The sequence below is a fragment of the Bos mutus genome, chromosome 14, assembly GCF_027580195.1.
Source record: "Bos mutus isolate GX-2022 chromosome 14, NWIPB_WYAK_1.1, whole genome shotgun sequence".
Classification (NCBI taxonomy): domain Eukaryota; kingdom Metazoa; phylum Chordata; class Mammalia; order Artiodactyla; family Bovidae; genus Bos; species Bos mutus.
The window spans coordinates 50,142,368-50,162,674 of NC_091630.1; the positions used below are offsets into that span (position 1 = coordinate 50,142,368).

The window sequence follows — 20,307 nt, forward strand, 5'->3', positions numbered from 1 at the left end:
ATTTAATTTGGTATTAAATTATATATTAAAATATAATGCCAGGTATAGAGTAAAAAGGGCTTCCCAGGTGGCACTAGTGGTAAAGAATGCACCTACCAATGCAGACGACTTAGGAGACTTGGGTTCAATCCCTGGGTGGGGAAGATCCCCTGGAGTAGGAAATGGCAACCCACTCCAGTATTCTTGCCTGGAGAATCCCAGGGACAGAGAAGCCTGGCAGGCTACAGTCCATGGGGTCGCAAAGAGTTGGACATGACTGAAGAGACTTAGCATGCACAAACGCAGAGTTAAAAAAAAAAACACTCAAAAGACAAGTACTGGGGAAAAATGTAATCTGACAAAAATGTTGTCAGGTAAACCAGCGTTTCTTATTTAAAAGCGTGAGCAATGACTGCAATGTGCATTAAATGTAATGCATAAACTGTACATCGTTTATATCATGATTTTTAAAAATGACTATGTCATTATTTTCAAGATTTGAACCTAATCATAATAGATATAATAATAAATTAATGCAAGCTACTTCCCTCTTCCGACTTCTAACTTTGTATGTTGCATTTTAAAAAGTCACACTTCACCTACAGAAGTTGATTTAAATTTTAGGCCAGCCCTGTGAGACAGTATTGACTATGTTTTCCAGATATGCAAGGAGGCATAAAGAGGCTATGTAAGTTGCCAACATCACACTGTTTGTACATTTCAGTACCAAGACTTTAACCAAGGTTACTGGGCCTCTAAACCCATGGTCTGCACCATGCACTTCACCCCACTGTCCCCATGCAGGAGGCAGAGCTGCTGGCAAGTGGTCACAGAGAGATGCAAAGGGTGTGTCCCAGCAGTTCCGGAATTTTAAAACATGCGAGAGTTTTAAAAAAGTTTAGACTCTATCATGACGTTTTGCTGTGGGTATGTTCCATGGCAGGATGGCTCGGAAAATTTTGCCAAGTGCCTTCCTTGCCTCCCAGCTCCTTGGTGGCTCTTGATTTACCAAGTGATGCATTTGACTTCCATGATGCTCTGCTGAAGCTGCTTCAGTTCCCTTTTTTTATCTATCATCTCCATCTCCTCAGCTATACTCATCTCCCTCAAACATCCCTAGACATACCTTAATGTTTATAACCTGTTTCTCTCTTTGCATTTACTACCAGCCTCTTGAATAGCTTTTCCATCCATCTTCATCTCCTTGGCTTCCACTCAGATCATGTCTTCCAGCTCCTTCTTAGGCTTCTGCTCATGCATGTTCCTGAAGCCAAAACTTCAGTGCCGTTTTAATTGCCAAATCCAGTTGTCTCTTCAGTCTTCACACAACCTACTTCTGAAAAGCTCTGAGAGTTGAAAGGAACCTTTCTTCTGGGAGCTAGATCTTTCCTTGGCTTTCAAGAGATCACTTGACCCCAGTTCTTTGTTTCAACCCTTGACAACTCAGTCCAAGACACCAGTGCACTCTACATCCTATTCTTGGTTAGGATGTTTTCTTCCTTGAATTGCTTCCCCTTTGTCATCTCATCTACCCTGATGGCTCCAACATACATGAGTAGTTACTTTCTCCATGTCTTCCACATTCTAATCTTCAAAAATCATAGCAGACTTTGAACTCAGCAAGTTGAAAACCAAATTCACTTTTCTCCTCCTCCCCACGCCGTTCTGCGCCTTGCACTTCATTTCGAGTTAATGACCCTCCCCATCCTGTCTTCAAACTAGAAACCATTCTAATATTCTCCATTCTACTTAAGCTTCCACTTCTGAGTGAACATAAATGCTAATGGTTCTACCCAAGAAATGTCTCATGGTTGTTGGGTGTTTTGATGTTTTGTGGGTTGACTTTTTTTTTTTAAGAGTTTTGTTTGGGTTTAGTTTTTTTTGTCTTCATCATTGTTTCTACCTTAGATCAGACATTCCTCAGTTCTTACCTGGACCAGTGAAATGTTTGAAACTCCTAACAGGTAACCAGATTTCAATCTTCGTTCCTCAACTCTGTTGATAGAATTCTCTTGCTAAGAAACAAAACTAATCTCAATTAAGCCTACTCATATCAACGTTATCAAATTATAATACAGCACAGTCATGCAGATGAAGCCTTAAGACTAAAGACACATTCCTCTCCACATCCCCCTAGACAGCAAGTCAGTTCTGGTCACATGATTTAACACTCCAAATATCAGAACTATGCAAGAGCCCCATTTAATTCATGGTATGTTTCCTACTGTAATTACCGTAAATAGTCAGGACAGCTTAAAAGCTATTTCCTGATGTCATTCTCGAGAATATACCTTCAGTCTAACAACTCGCAAAAAAGAACTCAGTCAAGCCAGCCTGGGAGTAGGGTCCAGTCAGGATGATCAACAGGAGCTGTCTTAAGGTTTAGGATGAAAATAGGGCAGGGTCTGCAGACCTGGAGAGCAAGATCACTTTGGTAGGAGCAGAAATCTGTGTTACACAAGCTAGACTATATTTATGTTTTGTGTCGTTTCCGGGATTACTGGTCTGTGCACTCCCTCAGTAAACAGTAACAACTTTTGGAAGTTTATAAACTGTCCCAGATTAAGAGGAGCAAGGAAACACCTTCTCTGCATTCTTGTGTGAACGGACAAAGAAACAGTGTGTTAGTCGCTCAGTCATGTCAGACTCTTTACGACCCATGGACGATAGCCTGCCAGGCTCCTCTGTCCATGGGATTCTCCAGGCAAAAATACTAGAGTTGGTTGCCATTTCCTTCTCTTGGAGATCCTCCCTACCCAGGGGTCGACCCCAGGTCTCCTGGATTGCAGGCAGATTCTTTACCATCTGAGCCACCAGGGGAGCCAGAGAGCCAGGGAGGTGGCAGAAATAAAGAACAAGAGGAAGGGGTCCCAAGGCCAAATTCAAAGACATAGATTCAGGGAATCTTGGCCTGGAAACTTCTTCCCACAAGCGACCCCTTCCCAGTGCCAACCTTGGAGGCCCTGGACTTATTATTAATAAGGGGGCAAGTCCCACACAACGACTTCTCACTGTCTTTAACTGAAGTCATAATTCTTAAGAATGGAACCCTTCTCAAACTGGTCTGAACATATCTCATCTCTTCCCAATACTCAAAAAGCACACAGGACTGTTTATCCCCATTAATTAAGAATCTTTTAGCACTGGAGCATGCCAAGCCATGCCAGCACCACCCGCTGCCTGCCATACCATGGTCACCCTCAATGTGTTTTACTATTTCAGGAGGGATAAATTTCTTCCAAGTCTGGCACGTTCCTCCTCATCCTTCAGGAGCCAGCTCTATTATCACCTCTTACCCACCCTTCCCCTGACCCCAGGCTGAGGGAGTCCCTTGTGCCTACCTGCCACTTGGCTTATTACTCTATCACTTAAGCTCCCAGATGGCACTGTGATTATTTGAATACTGAGGGTTCAGCCTGCAATGTATAATGCTGAGGGGCACACAGGTCCATGCAAAACATGTATTGAATCAATTTATCTTTACCTCAAAATGCTGCATCATGACTGAAACCCAATTCAAACCATTTTGTTTGCTTTTGCTTCATCTGTCTATTTGTTTTCTTGAGTACTTGCTGTTTACAAAGCACCATGATGAGCTCAAGTAAAGCATACTGAGGAAGTAAAGGTGCCATCTCTACTCTCTCAGAGTTTACCACCCAGATGAGGTGTTTTTCTAATTGCTTTAGCAAAAGCACAAATCAGAGGACAGTGGGGCTACATGAGGAGGTCCCAGGGTGGAGAGCCTGGAGCCACACAATTCAACTCCCTGGATCCTCTTCAAGGGCTCCTGAAGCCAAACCCTAGAAGCCTGGAGCTCTCAGGAGCACCATGTCAAAGAGCTAAGGGCTTTCCAGGTGGTGCAGTGGTAAAGAATCTGCCTGCCAATGCAGGAGATGCAAGAGATGCAGGTTCGATCCTGGTTTGGAAAGATCCCCTGGAGTAGGAAATGACAACCCACTCCTGTATTCTTGCCTGGAAAATTCCATGGACAGAGGAGCCTGGCAGGCTACAGTCTATGGGGTTTCAAAGAGTAGGACACAACCGAGCACAAGAGAGTCACATATAATAAGCCAAATCAGATAAGAAATACACAGTTGCTCAGTATAAACTGTAAAGCACCATACTAACTCTGACTGTTGTTACATAGACTGCAACCTGTCACTGTCTTAAAGTCAAGATTACCATGGAAAGGACCAAACTGACCAAAGGGAAACACAGAGAAAGAGGAAGCAGAGACTCAGAGACACAGAAAAAGGGCAGAGGAGAATATAACAGACACACAAATCAGACACTCACCTTGACCAAAATCTGTGGCTCTGTATAGCAATGAGAGATAGGACTCAGATTCTGGGGTATCTGAGGGCAAAGCCTGGACAGGTAACAAATTTCAGAATCTTTTGTTTATGAAAAGATATACAGCTGAACTCAAAGTCTGTGTCTTAATGTTCCAACAATGGGGAATAACTGTGCTTTCTGATTAGGCAGGTACAATCCCAGTATACACCTGCTTCCCTGCATAATTATCACTAGCAGGCCCCTGCATCCTCGGAAGTGTCCCAGTTTAAACGAAAACTATATGATCACCCTGCCTCAACGCCACCTGCCACAGTGAAACGTGTCGACACAATTTTCCAGGCCCAGTGCAAAATTCAAACGTGAGGCCTTTCATTCAAAAGGAAAGAAAAAAAAGTGCTATTAAGGGTACTGAAGGGTTTCCCTGGTGGCTCAGTGGTAAAGAATCCACCTGCTAATGAAGGAGACTGGGGTTCATGCCTGGCCCCGGGAGATCCCACATGCCCTGGAGCAACTAAGCCCCTGGGCCACAACTACAAAGCCTGCGCTCAAGAGCCCAGAAGTCGCAACTACTGAAGCCTCCGCCCTAGAGCCCATGCTCTGCAACAAGAGAGGCCACCACAGTGAGAAGCCCTCACACCACAACTGGAGAGTAGCTTCCACTCTCTGAAACTAGAGAAAAGCCCAAGCAGCAATGAACACCCATAAATAAAGAAAACTTTGTTTAAAAAGTTTTATTGAAGTCTGAAGCTGTATTTTTTCTTTCGTGTATCTGTTCTGCTCACATCCCATCGTCCCACTGGACTTCACGTGCAAAACACCACTTTCTAGATAAAATTAGTAAGAATTTCAATCATTGATGGCACAGCATCAAACTAAGCTTGAGGTCCTTCAGACTTGGCAGCCCTGTGCGACCGTATAAGACACACCCTTGAAATCGACCTTGGTCTGTCCTTTCTCCAGGAAACCAGTTACAACCTACCGTTGTCCAGACTCTGGACATCAAACACTGGATATTAGGTCTATAAAAGCATTTTCTTTTAGAAAAGAAATGTTTTAGAGTATTCCTAATGAAGCCTAGAATTTCATTTCCCAAGCAAAACAAGAACAGAAGTTCAAACAAATTGTCACTCTCTACCATTTTACCTAAGACATAAAAATAATCAATTCCAATAATATAATCTATCCAAGGACCCAAATGAAAATTTAGACTACAATGGATTTAAATAACAATGCTACAATGTCCTTAATACCTTGATACCTGATTTAAATAGTTGCACTTTTAAATGCAGAAGCTACATTTTTTTCTTAAAGCTTCTTCTTACATAACACATATGTGCCTGAGTGAAACTTAACTTCCACTATCTATACAGACCAAATGGAAAAAAAAATCAGGAATTTAAGGATGATTGAGGAGATGTTCAAGCTGGGTTTAGAAAAGGCAGAGGAACCAGAGATAAAATTGCCAACATCCGCTGGATCATAGAAAAAGCAAGAGAGTTCCAGAAAAACATCTATTTCTGCTTTGACTATGCCAAAGCCTTTGACTGTGTGGATCACAATAAACTGGAAAATTCTGAAAGAGATGGGAATACCAGACCACCTGACCTGCCTCTTGAGAAACCTGTATGCAGGTCAGGAAGCAACAGTTAGAACTGGACATGGAACAGACTGGTTCCAAATAGGAAAAGGAGTACATCAAGGCTGTATATTATCACCCTGCTTATTTAACTTCTATGCAGAGTACATCATGAGAAACACTGGGCTGGAAGAAGCACAAGCTGGAATCAAGATTGCCGGGAGAAATATCAATAACCTCAGATATGCAGATGACACCACCCTTATGGCAGAAAGTAAAGAGGATCTAAAAAGCCTCTTGATGAAAGTGAAAGAGGAGAGTGAAAAAGTTGGCTTAAAGCTCAATATTCAGAAAACGAAGATCATGGCATCTGGTCCCATCACTTCAAGGGAAATAGATGGGGACACAATGGAAACAGCATCAGACTTTATTTTTTTGGGCTCCAAAATCACTGCAGATGGTGACTGCAGCCATGAAATTAAAAGACGCTTACTCCTTGGAAGGAAAGTTATGACCAACCTAGATAGCATATTCAAAAGCAGAGACATTACTTTGCCAACAAAGGTCCGTCTAGTCAAGGCTATGGTTTTTCCAGTGGTCATATATGGATATGAGAGCTGGACTGTGAAGAAAGCTGAGTGCCAAAGAATTGATGCTTTTGAATTGTGGTGTTGGAGAAGACTCTTGAGAGTCCCTTGGACTGCAAGGATATCCAACCAGTCCATTCTAAAGGAGATCAGCCCTGGGATTTCTTTGGAAGGAATGATGCTAAAGCTGAAACTCCAATACTTTGGCCACCTCATGCAAAGAGTTGACTCACTGGAAAAGACTCTGATGCTGGGAGGGATTGGGGGCAGGAGGAGAAGGGGATGACAGAGGATGAGATGGCTGGATGGCATCACCGACTCGATAGACATGAGTCTGAGTGAACTCTGGGAGTTGGTGATGGACAGGGAGGCCTGGCGTGCTGCAATTCATGGCGTCGCAAAGAGTCGGACACGACTGAGCGACTGAACTGAACTGAACTGAGGAACTGTCCTTAAAAATGGGGCAGGAGGTTTAGAAGATAAATTCGCGAATTCATCCGTTCATTCGTGCAGTAAGCGTTTATTGAGTACTTATGATGTCACAAGTATTGCACGAAAGTCTAGGGAAACAAAAGTGAGTAAAATGTGGCCCTGTCCCCAAGAAGCTTGCATTCTAGAAGAATGAGACAAATCTAGTCAGATATCTGCCTAAGCTTGCTCTGGCTCCAAGGAACAACTGACTACAGAGAAGAGCGGGTACTGAACTGAGAGCACTCTAGCCCGGGAAAGATGGAGGGATGGAGTCATAAAAAGTTTTACTGAAGGAGATGAAGAGTCTTGAAAGCCTAGCAGGAAGCCAGCAGGTTGCTAAGGGTTAGGGAGGAGCAGAAGAAGAGGCCTGAAGCAACCCATGGGAAGAGTGCGCCATTCAAATGACAGCAGCAAGCTTCAAGGTCAGAGCCTTGTTCAGTCAAGAAGTGTGTGCCTGGGTGGCTACTGGAGAGAAGGTGCATATAGATCATACAGACTGATAAAACCGGAGGATGAAAAAGGCAATGTTCACGGACTATATGGGTGTGGGAAGAAGTGATGGGGGGAAGGTGGGGGAGGGGGGAGGTGCTCTCTCCTTAAAAGGCCAAAGGTGGGAAATAAGAAGAGAAACCATCTTATTAAAAAAAAGTTTCCCTTCAGGCCATATGATCACTTGATCCAGAGAAATAACACAATTTGCTTGCTCCTTTAAGGCTGTGTAAGTAAAAATATGTTCTCAGGAAAACTAAAAATACATTTTTCATCTCTGTAATAAAGATCAGAATTACCCTCACCCGTGCTGATGGGCTGAAGTATTGAGAGAAATAAAATACAATGACTAATCTAACAAATATTTAAATTTGAATTGGGAATTCATTATCAAATTTTTGCAACAAATTTACCACTGCACTTATTTAGTACTACATCTATTTAAAGGAAAAAAAAAAAACAAACTTCTTTTGTTTGTCTGTATTTCTGACCATTCCCTAAGGATGGATTCCTAGAACAGGAATTACCAGGCCAAAGGGTTTGAATATTTTTAAAGCTCTTGGTGTGTATCAGTTAGGATAAAATTAAAACTAGATTGGCTAATCAACTGAAAGTAACCATATAAAACAAATGACAAGTAAATGCTGCTACAAATAATATCCCCAAAAGAAAATCTAATGATCTATTATAGGTAGATCTTAAACTTTCAATGTTTATAAAACCAAAAGGAAGTCAGAGTAAACTTTTGTTTAGGCAGACTTTTGGGCCAATTAGTGTTGGTGTGTGTGTGAACATGTACATGAAAATAGCAAATAAAGAAAAGGAAAGATGGAAGAGCTCATAATTTATAAATGAGATAAGAAGAATGAATCATAAAATGATCTACTAACAGTAAAATGCAATCTCTTTTATACCTCCCATAATTTCTTACCTCTCTACATAGAATTATATTATCATTTTAAGTAATCAGATGTTAAGATTAGAGGAAAAACTGATATTTTAAATAAAAATCAACACATTGGTTTTTAAGGTAGGTTAGGTTAGCTATTTTTGTAAACTAGAAGTCTTTTGCTCAATACTATTCCCCTATACCTCCAGAAAGAAGTTCCTAATGCAACTTGAAAAGTTACTCAGATTCTTCGAAAGTCAAAGAACTTGTTTGCCAACAAAGTTTCATGAAAGTCAAATCTGAAGCTATGAAAAATCAAATTTGCTTTAAAACCATTCTTTTTTGACATTGATGCATGGAAGTGTACAACAATCCTACTTACCACCAATTACCAGTATATTTGCAAATACCCACACTTTTCCAAAGAATGCGGCCCCTGGGGGCTCAAGTATATCGATTTTAATTTGAGAAGTGAACCAGAAGCCAGTCAGTGCGTCTCACCCCAAGAACTGAATTTGCACTATCAACGATTATCAGCAGATAGTGTACCTCTCTCAGAACACTGCGCAGGAAGTTTGGCCTTTGCAGACCAAAGAGGAATGGAATAGGGTGGTGGAAAAAGGAGGTTAGAAAATTTGAGGGAGATTTTCGCAAAGGCTAAAGGTCCTCTGTGTCTGAATGATGCTCTCCTGCGCGTCTCGGTGGAGAGGAGCCAACCCTCAAATTCTGTCTCTGCAGCAGCGAACAGAAAAATATTCAGCTTCTGGGTGATGTCTAAAAAGTTTCTTTCACTGAGTTTTGCCCCTCCTGGCTTTAAAATGAATGAAACATTTTCAGAGCACACTTTCAATGAGTCAAGCTAAAACTCCGAAACAAAGTTCCTGCCAGTTTCAAGAAATCCTGAAGTCGCTGGATGGGAGATTTATTACACCGCTTCTCTGGGCTCAGTGCGAACAGGGGACCCAAGAGCTGAACCCACGGGGGTGGGGATTTAAACCCTGGGTTGGGGGATGGAGGGAGGAGATAGGAGGACTAGGATGGCGGTGAGCAGTTCCTGTGGCTTTAATATCCCACAGCTGCTGGAGATCACAACCCCGCTGCTCTCTGTGCGCCCTCCCGCCCCGCCCCCCCACCACCATGGATTATTATAACTAAAGAGACTTCACTGCCGTGTAACCTGAAAAATGAACTCAAGTTCCATAAGAATCAAGGATTAAAAACAAACAAAAACGAAATGTACATGAACGCAGCAGCTGGACTTGAATCACCTAGCCAAGACTCTTCAAACAAAACCCAAAATCCCCCCAGAGAGGAAGAGAAGGGGGAAAAAAAAAATCACAACGCACTCGAGCAGACCAGGGAGGGGGTAGAGATGAGAGAGGAGAAATGGATCAGCAGAGATTCCCCGAACAAGAACCTTCTCCCACTCGAGCTAACTTTTGGCCCCGGCGCGTCTGGAGGCATGCAGCATGGCCCCGCCGGGGGCCCCAGCGTGGACGCGCACACTGGGACGCCTAGACGGGTACCCAGGTGCCCACAGACAATGCCGCCCGCGCGCGCGCCGCTCACCGACACCAGGAACTCCAGCGTGCCCACGTAGTCGCGCTCGGTCTTCTGCAGCTCGCTGAGCACGCACACGCGCAGCCGGAGCTGCTTCTCCAGGTCCCGGGCGCTCTCGGCGCGCCCGTCCCCGCGACCCTCGTCGCTCATGGTGGGCGCCCGGCCGCGCGCCCGCCGCTGCCCCCGGTCCCGCGCGCCCGCCGGAGAAAGTGGCCGCCTCCACCGGGTCCGCTGTGGGACTGGCGACTTTACGTGCCGCGGAGAGGCGGGGGGCGCGGGGAGAAGGAGGGGGCGCCGGGCGCGGGAGGCCGGGGGAGCTAGACAGAGGCCGCTCCCGGGGGACCCGGGGACATGCGCGCCGCGCCCCGCACGGCTCTGGCCTCACACGGCCCGGGCTGGAGGGAAGGCGGCTCAGGCAGCCCTGGCGGTGACTTGGACATTAATCAAATGCTTTGTATCCTTGTGACTCCGACCCTTTACCCTTCGCCAAATCTCAGGAAAAAGGAAGCACAACCCTGGGGAAGTGTGTTGCGTGCCAGCTAACTAAACACACACACGCGCTCACACACACACACACACACACACTCACACGCACAGTCAGCACTGGAGATGGAACTCATTGAGATTCCCAAACCCAGGAGGACGGCTCCAAGACACAGCTCGAGGGTTTGCTCCCCTGACTCGCGCCTATTGTTTAGCGTTAATGTGTTTTGTACAAATCCTGAAAGCAAAGAAACAAGTCCCCACGGTTACATAACTGGATGGGAACAAAAACAACCATGGTATTGACCCTCCCGTCTTTGAAAAGAAACACATTGATGGGGTTTTTATTCGGGCACAAAACAGGTTTGCTTTCAACAGCCCCGCCCCACCCCCCCAACCGAGACTATTTCACCAGGCGGATACCCTCATGCCTGCACTGGGGAAGTTAATTAGCATAATAAATGAAGACGCTATGGGAAAGTGACAGCCTGGCCCATACAATAAACTCCAGATACAATAAGTATCATCCTTGCACGGTACTGTTTTGGAGGGAGAGCTTTTTTCATGTCTATAACTCTTTTTCAGCATGAAGAGAGACTGTAAATTCAACCAGAGGCAAGAATATTTGTGCCAGTTTTGTTTCTGAGTTGCTATGATTTATGACAGTGTCACTAATTGAAAAGATAAAGCTGTTACTGACTGCTCATCAAAAGATATACAGACATAGTTACAGATTCATAAATGTAGGTACAGATGTAGACATAGGTTCTTAAGATTTGAAACTGGACAGAACCACAAAGCCTGTCCTGATTTTAATGTTCCTGTTTATTGCATTTTCTCATTTAGAGCCAGAGCCAGGTCCTAATGAGCAATTAATTTAACAAGCAACCAAACAATCCATATGTATTTTTGGTCTTGATACTATCCATGTGTATCTTTCAGAGTCATTTTTTCCCACTTTGAACAACTTTAGTTCACCCTAGTGTTATTTAAAGAAACCACAGAGCGAATGGTTTTGATGCAAGAAAGTGGCATGTTCATTTGTTCCAACAGTTGAAAGCATTATCGAAACAAAAAATTAAGATGACTTCCCAATTATTTACGTTAAAATAATTATCATGTTTCCAGATGATGTCTTTTCAATGCATGGTTTGTGATGAATCACTATACCCCTCTGTAATGAAATCTAGAGGGATTGTACTTTTCATACTAAGGGCACAGTTTTTGAATGATGTATGAGGAGCTGATGGACAAGATGCAATTTTCCTCTTTCTTTTGCACACGGCTGTTTAGAGCAGAGGACAAGTAAGTAAATATCTTCACACCCTATGGCAGAAGAACAAAGGACCAGGCACATTAAAAAGCAGACCCCACAGTGCCTGGTAAACAATAAACAAAAGAAACGGAGCGGAAGACTTAGGAAACACACACCCCATAATGAATGGGAAAATCAAACAGGATTGAACCTTTTCACAATGTACTCCAAGCAGCAAGGAATGAATGCATTTCCTCCTCCCCAGTAAGGAGCCTTCTCTAACGTAAAAAGTAAGTAAATAAATAATGCTTTCCATCAGGTGTTCGTCTAGATAAAATAATATTTCTTTCTTACCAGCTGTCCCCAATTGAAGAACTGGGTATGCAATTTTCTTCCATCAGAAAAGGTCTGTACAAAACCCATAAAAGAATGTGTTGCCAAAAAGGCAATGGAATCTAGCAAGAAAACAGTCATTTAAATGTGCAGATTCGGATTTCTCTCAGGAGTGAAATTAAGATAATTTCTAATAGCTTCTGCTCACTCCGCAACATCGTTTACAATTAATGAACAGCTTCAGGACACCATGTAGTGCCTTCTGCCAGGCACATCCGTCTTCTGTAGCCCTGGCTGGAGTTCTTAATTCCTCATCAAAGACTTAAGAGCATAAGAAAACAGAGTTGGAGTATCTGGAAACCTTCACTTTGATGGTAAATAAGGTCTTTCACAAACTCTGAATGTGTTGTATCCTTCCCTGCTTCCTCTATTGAAACTCTGAGCACTGTTTGCCAGGAAAAGAAGAGTAACAACCAAGATGATGGACAGGGTCCAGCTTTTCCCTGAAATACTAATGAGGTTGAAGCATCCCATAAAAAGGAGATGGTAGAAAATAGGATCGAGAAAAGAGGTTGAGTATAAATTAGCTCAGCCATGACATTTATTTCATATGCATGAATTGGTGTGGTTCAAAGAGTCAAAGCCTGCCTTCTTTTGGTCGGACCCAGAGCAGGACAACTCCTGGACTGAAAGACAGAAAATCCAAGGCCATCTCTTTGCAAGAAGAGCATTTCCCTGGTCATATTTCAGGCAGAGATTATTTTAGCTTCCTTGCTCTTTCAATACTGGTATCGGCCAAGGTAAAGTAATAGATCAGATTTAATGCTGAAGTTCAGTAAAAGATAACAGCACTGAAAAAAAAAAAGGAAAAATTGCTTGATTGCCTTGCAATCATGTTAAATTGAAACTTCTTCAGTTCAATTCATTTCAGTCGCTCAGTCATGTCCAACTCTTTGTGACCCCATGAATCGCAGCACGCCAGGCCTTCCTGTCCATCACCAACTCCCGGAGTTTACTCAAACTCATGTCCATCAAGTCGGTGATGCCATCCAACCATCTCATCCTCTGTCGTCCCCTTTTCCTCCTGCCCCCAATCCCTCCCAGCATCAGAGTCTTTTCCAATGAGTCAACTCTTCGCATGAGGTGGCCGAAGTACTAGAGTTTCAGATTCAGCATTAGTCCTTCCAATGAACACCCAGGACTGATCTCCTTTAGGATGGACTGGTTGGATCTCCTTGCAGTCCAAGGGACTCTCAAGAGTCTTCTCCAATACCACAGTTCAAAAGCATCAATTCTTCGGTGCTCAGCTTTCTTCACAGTCCAACTCTCACATCCATACATGACCACTGGAAAAACCATAGCCTTGACTATGCAGAGTACATCATGAGAAACTCTGGGCTGGAGGAAGCACAAGCTGGAATCAAGATTGCCAGGAGAAATACCAATAACCTCAGATATGCAGATGACACCACCCTTTATGGCAGAAAGTGAAAAAGAACTAAAGAGCCTCTTGATGAAAGTGAAAAAGGAGAGTGAAAAAGTTGGCTTAAAGCTCAGCATTCAGAAAACTAAGTTCATGGCATCCGGTCCCATCACTTCATGGCAATTAGATGGGGAAACAGTGGAAACAGTGGCTGACTTTATTTTTTGGGGCTCCAAAATCACTGCAGATGCTGATTGTAGCCATGAATTTAAAAGATACTTACTCCTTAGAAGGAAAGTTATGACCAATCTAGAGAGCATATTGAAAAGCAGAGACATTGCTTTGTCAACAAAAGTCCATCTAGTCAAGGCTATGGTTTTTCCAGTCGTCACGTATGGATGTGAGAGTTGGACGGTGAAGAAAGCTGAGTGCCAAAGAATTGATGCTTTTGAACTGTGGTGTTGGAGAAGACTCTTGAGAGTCCCTTGGACTGCAAGGAGATCCAACCAGTTCATCCTAAAGGAGATCAGTCCTGGGTGTTCATTCGTAGGACTGATGCTAAAGCTGAAACTCCAATACTTTGGCCACCTGATGCAGAGAGCTGACTCATTTGAAAAGACCCTGATGCTTGGAAAGATTGAAGGCAGGAGGAAGGGGACGACAGAGGATGAGATGTTTGGATGGCATCACCGACTCAATGGACATGGTTTTGGGTGAACTCTGGGAGTTGGTGATGGACAGGGAGGCCTGGCGTGCTGTGGTTCATGAGGTCGCAGAGTTGGACATGACTGAGAGACTGAACTGAACTGAATCTACAGCTGTCCTCAGAAAATGAGCAACTAGTTTCTATGATTGGCCTCCAAATGAGATCATTGTTAGAGAGTACTATCTGCCTGCTATCCTGACTTCCTTTAAAAAATCCTGCCCATGGACTCCCCCTGGCAGTCCAATAGTTAAGACTTCGCCTCCCAGTGCAGAGGGTGTGGGTTCCATCCCTGATCAGGGTACTAAGATCCCGTGTGCCTTGTGGCCACAAAACCAAAACAAAAAACAGAAGCAATGTTATAAAAAATTCAATAAAGACTTTAAAAATGATCCACATTAAAAAAAAAATCCTATTTCCAATATTCTGGGAGGTGGGTCATAGATGTTCCTGCTGTGGTTTATGTCGGAGACTGTTTTGCCTATGTTTTCCTCTAGGAGTTTAATAGTTTCTGGTCTTACGTTTAGGTCTTTAATCCATTTTGAGTTTATTTTTGTGTATGGTGTTAGAAAGTGTTCTAGTTCATTCTTTTACAAGTGGTTGACCAGTTTTCCTAGCACCACTTGTTAAAGAGATTATCTTTTCCCATTGTGTATTCTTGCCTCCTTTGTCAAAGATGAGGTATCCATAGGTGCATGGATTTATCTCTGGGCTTTCTATTTTGTTCCATTGATCTATATTTCTGTCTTTGTGCCAGTACCATAGTGTCTTGATGACTGTGGAAATAAAAGCAAAAATAAACAAATGGGACCTAATTAAAAATAAAAGCTTCTGCACAACAAAGGAAACTATAAGCAAGGTGAAAAGACAGCCTTCAGAATGGGAGAAAATAATAGCAAACGAAGCAACGGACAAAGAATTAATCTCAAAAATATACAAGCAACTCCTGCAGCTCAATTCCAGAAAAATAAAAGACCCAATCAAAAAGTGGACCTAAGAACTAAACAGACATTTCTCCAAAGAAGACATACAGATGGCTAACAAACGCATGAAAAGATGCTCAACATCACTCATTATCAGAGAAATGCAAATCAAAACCACAATGAGGTACCACTTCACACCAGTCAGAATGGCTGCGATCCAAAAGTCTACAAGCAATAAATGCTGGAGAGGGTGTGGAGAAAAGGGAACCCTCTTACACTGTTGGTGGGAATGCAAACTAGTACAGCCACTATGGAGAACAGTATGGAGATTCCTTAAAAAACTGGAAATAGAACTGCCTTATGACCCAGCAATCCCACTGCTGGGCATACACACCCAGGAAACCAGAAGGGAAAGAGACACGTGTACCCCAGTGTTCATCACAGCACTGTTTATAATAGCCAGGACATGGAAGCAACCTAGATGTCCATCAACAAATGAATGGATAAGAAAGCTGTGGTACATATACACAATGGAGTATTACTGAGCCATTAAAAAGAAAACATTTGAATCAGTTCTAATGAGGTGGATGAAACTGGAGCCTATTATACAGAGTGAAGTAAGCCAGAAAGAAAAACACCAATACAGTATACTAACACATATATATGGAATTTAGAAAGATGGTAATGATAACCCGGTATGCGAGACAGCAAAAGAGACACTGATGTATAGAACAGTCTTTTGGACTCTGTGGGAGAGGGAGAGGGTGGGATGATTTGGGATAATGGCATTGAAACATGTAAAACATCATATGTGAAACAAATCACCAGTCCAGGTTTGATGCATGACACAGGGTGCTCGGGGCTGGTGCATTGGGATGACTCAGAGGGATGTGATGGGGAGGGAGGAGGTGGGGGGTTCAGGATAGGGCACACATGTATACTCATGGCGGATTCAAGTCAATGTATGGCAAAACCAATACAATATTGCAAAGTAAAATAAATAATTTTTTAAAATCTTAAAAAAAAAATAAAAATCCTCCCAATTTCACATACCTCAAGCTATACCCCACTTCCTTCTTCCCTATAAAAATTTCTAAAGAGTTCTACCTATTGCTGGGTGCAAGCAGACTAGTGCCCAGCCCCCGCAAATACTCAGGTTCTAATCCAGAGAATTATGAATTGCTACTTTATGTAGTCAAAGGTAATCACACACAGACATGATTAAGGACCTTGTGATGGAGAGATTCTCCTGGATTATCCAGGCCACTGCAATCTAATCACTTGGATCCTTAAAAGCAGAGAAACTTTCCAGGGTTGATCACAAAGGGAGATGTGATTAACAAATGGAAAGCTGCAGCACCACTGATTTTAGAAGATGGAGAAAGGGGACCACAAGCCAAGGAACATGGGCAGTCACTGAAAGCTGAAAAAGGCAGAGAGACTGAATGTCCCCTGGAGCACCCACAAGGAACACAGCCCTGTTGGGACCTTGATTTAAATTCTATATGATGCGTGTTGCTCATATAACCCACAGAGCTATCAGATAGTCATTTTGGGTCATTTTAAGCCACTAGGCTTATGGTAATTTTTTTACCATGGCAATAAAAAATTAATGTTACCCTTATTTCTTTATCTCACCTGAAATGTCCCCATCACATAATCAAATCCATCTAATACTATTCCCTAACCAATCACAGAAAGCAGTGAAAGTACTTTGTGATAAAATATACAGGAAAGAAATCACAAGTACCACAGCAAAAAAGCCAATTGACGGCAAGAGATATATAATGTAGTAGGCTACTCTTGGTGGTGCAGAAGAATTTTCGTTTTTGCAGAAGTACTTCTGAACTCATGTAAACATAAAATAGAATATTGTGAAATATTTTGCATATCTATTTTTTTAAGTTATTGGGTTTTGGTATTTTAGGCAGTTTTAAGTTTATAGGAAAATTGAGCCGAATATAGAGTTCCTATGAATCCTCTTACATTCTACCCTTCCCCCACCACCCCCAGCCACTTTCTACTATTGTTAATATTTTGCATTAGTCTGATACTTTTGTTACAACTAATCAGCCAATATGTATATTTTATTCTTAATTAAAGTTCATGGTTTCTTTAGGGTCTGTTCCTAGGGTTGCACATTCTTTAATTTTCAACAAATATATGACATTACATGGTGGCTCAGATGGTAAAGAGTCCGCGATGTGGGAGATCCTGGTTCAGGAAAATGCCCTGGAGGAGGGCATGGCAACCCACTCCAGTATTCTTGCCTGGAGAAGACCTATGGACTGAGGAGCCTGGTGGATTACAGTCCATGGGGTCGCAAAGAGTCAGACGTGACTGAGTGACTAAGCACATGACATTGTATCCACCATTACTGTCTCATACGGAATCCTTTCACTGCCCTAAAAAGCTCTATTCATCCCTTTCCCTTCCTCCCCAAAAGACACTGGCAATCACTGATATTTCACCTGTCTCTATAAATTTACCTTTTACGGAGTGTCATATAGTTGAAATCATACCTTTTCAGATTGGCTTCTTTCACTTAAAATATGTATTTAAGGCTCTTCCAAGTCTTTTCCATGGCTTAACAGCTCATTTCTTTTTGTCACTGAATAAAATTGTCAATGAATAAAATTTCATTTTTTTCAGTAGTTATATATGGATGTGAGAGTTGGACCATAAAGAAGACTGAGCACAGAAGAATTGATGCTTTTGAACTGTGGTGTTGGAGAAGACTCTTGAGACTTGCTTGGACTACAAGGAAATCAAACAAGTCAATCCTAAAAGAAATCAACCTGAATATTCATTGAAAGGACTGATGCTGAAGCTGAAGCTCCAATACTTTGGCCACCTGATGCGAAAAGTCAACTCACTGGAAAAGACTCTGACGCTTGGTAAGATAGAAGGCAGGAGGAGACGGGGGCGACAGATGGTAAAATGGTTGAATAGCATCACTGGCTCAAAAGACATGAGTTTGAGCAAATTCCGGGAGATGGTGAAGGACAGGGAAGCCTGGCGTGCTGCAGTCCATGGGGTCACAAAGAATCAGACATGACTTAGTGACAGAACAACAACAAAAATTTGATTGGCTGATCCAGTCTTTTTGTCCATTTACCTGTGGAAGAACATCTTAGATGCTTCCAAGTTTTGACAATTATAAACAAAGCTTCTATAAACATTCACATGAAGGGTTTTGTGTAGACGTAAGTTTTAAATACCTTGGGGTAAATACCAAGGAATGTGATTCCTGGATCATATGTTAAGAGTATGCATAACTTTGTAAGAAACTGCCAAACAGGCTTTCAAAGTACATTCTGTACTTCCACTAGCAATGAATCATGGTTTCTGTTAGGTTTAGCTTTTCCACAGATCTTCTTTATCAATATGAGAAAGATTGTACCCAATTTTGATAGCTATAATTTTAATTTTTTGATAAGTTTTGTATAAATAAATGTAGGCAATGTCTCTTGACTACCCCCTATATTATGAGACTATTACCAATTCTGTTCTTTTTTTTTCTCCTTCTCACCACCTTCCACCTTCTACTTGTTGAGCAGTATCTTTAGTTTTGTATTTTTAGGGTTGATAATATTTATCTTGCATTCTATGACCACACTTAAGTCTCTTTCTAAAAGCACAATGGTGCAGTGCTAAAGAATCCACCTGCCAAAGCAGGAGGTGCAAGAGAAGTGGGTTCGATCCCTGGGTCGGGAAGATCCCCTGGAGGAGGAAATGGCAACCTACTCCAGTATTCTTGCCTGGGAAAACCCAGGGACAGAGGAACCTGACAGGCTACAGCCCATGGGGTCACAAGGAGTCAAAGAGAACTGAGCATACATGTAAGTAAAATCGATAAACAGAGCATATATTATATGACTACCTTAGTAATCCTGACTGCAGAAATAAGTAGTGTGAGAAAATTACATTTCATTCTCCCTATGTCCAAATTCACAATCCTCATGATGCTTCATGGACCACTTCTAGGTTAAATGGTTTCTGTTTCATAACATCATCAACTGCTGAAAGGCACTCAGTGGTATTTCTTGGTTTTCTTCATATTTGAACCATGATTTTGTCACACTGTTTGTTTTCCATTTTTGGTGGAGATCCTAATTGTTTTGTGAAAAGAAGAAATATATCCTTTCTTTACAAGTCACTAATATTATCTAGAATGCTAGGTTCAGAATTATTGCCTATTAGAATTTTGAATGCATTGCTCATTTTTCTCCTACTATTTTTTAAAAATTTTATTTATTTATTTTTGGCTGTGCTGGGTCTTTGTGCCCTGGCTTTTCTCCAGTTGTGGCAAGCAGGGGCTACTCCAGTTGCAGTGCGCAGGCTTGTCACTGTGTTGGCTTTTCTTGTTGCAGAGCAGGGGCTCTAGGCATGTGAAATTCAGTAGTTGTAGCTCCTGGGCCCTAGAGCACAGACTCTGTAGAGTTGTGGCACACAGGCTTAGTTGCTCCATGGCATGTGTGCAGCAAAGTGATTCAGTTATACATATATGTATATATACATTCTATTTCATATTCGTTTCCATTATAGTTGATCATAGGATGCTGAATATAGTTCCACATGCTATACAGTAGGACCTTGTTGCTTATCCATTCTGTATATAACAGTTACTGGGAGAAGGCAATGGCACCCCACTCCAGTACTCTTGCCTGGAAAATCCTATGGATGGAGGAGCCTGGTAGGCTGCAGTCCATGGAGTCGCTAAGAGTCAGACACGACTGAGTGACTTCACTTTCTCTTTTCACTTTCATGCATTGGAGAAGGAAATGGCAACCCACTCCAGTGTTCTTGCCTGGAGAATTCCAGGGACAGGGGAGCCTGGTGGGCTGCCGTCTCTGGGGTCGCACAGAGTCGGACACGACTGAAGCGACTAAGCAGCAGCATCTGCTATGAAATGCTCTGTTTTTAAAGGTAAGCTAGAAGCTGGTTACAAAAGCATACACCCACTCCTGGTCCTATTCAACAGCAGAGATGAACTTAATTTATAACTTGTAGTTGTATTTTCTCTTTTTTCTTATAAAAATTTTGGTAGTTCATATTGTGCTCAACACTATTTTTTTCTTCCCAGTTTTTCCATGCAATTGTATGTATTTTGCCATGCAATTGTATGCAGTAATGTCATGTTATATCATGTTTTATCTCCATATCAGTGTTATGTCCTCTTTTATTATTTCTAATATTTTACATATTTGTTCTGTGTCTTGTTATTCTTAACCAGGTTTATGAAAGAGTTTCTGTTTTACTGCTCTGTGTCTGCAACTGGCTTCTGGAATTTTAGGCTTTAAAATTTTTTAGATTTTAGAATTTTTTTCTCTTTAACTA

At 42.3% G+C, this 20,307-nt stretch overlaps 1 protein-coding gene across 2 annotated transcripts in view; it reads right to left on the reverse strand.

The window, feature by feature from the left end:
* The window catches only part of PREX2 (phosphatidylinositol-3,4,5-trisphosphate dependent Rac exchange factor 2), a 304,496-nt gene extending 294,037 nt beyond the window's left edge, over window positions 1-10,459 (reverse strand). Inside the window, exon 1 of one of the 2 annotated variants that reach the window (XM_070382299.1) lies at window positions 9,857-10,459. In XM_070382299.1, coding sequence (XP_070238400.1) covers window positions 9,857-9,997 — 141 coding nt within the window. In that variant the 5' untranslated portion in view covers window positions 9,998-10,459. The remainder of the gene's footprint in view (window positions 1-9,856) is intronic. The other variant, XM_070382298.1, reaches the window with a different exon arrangement.
* Window positions 10,460-20,307: the final 9,848 nt, after the last annotated feature.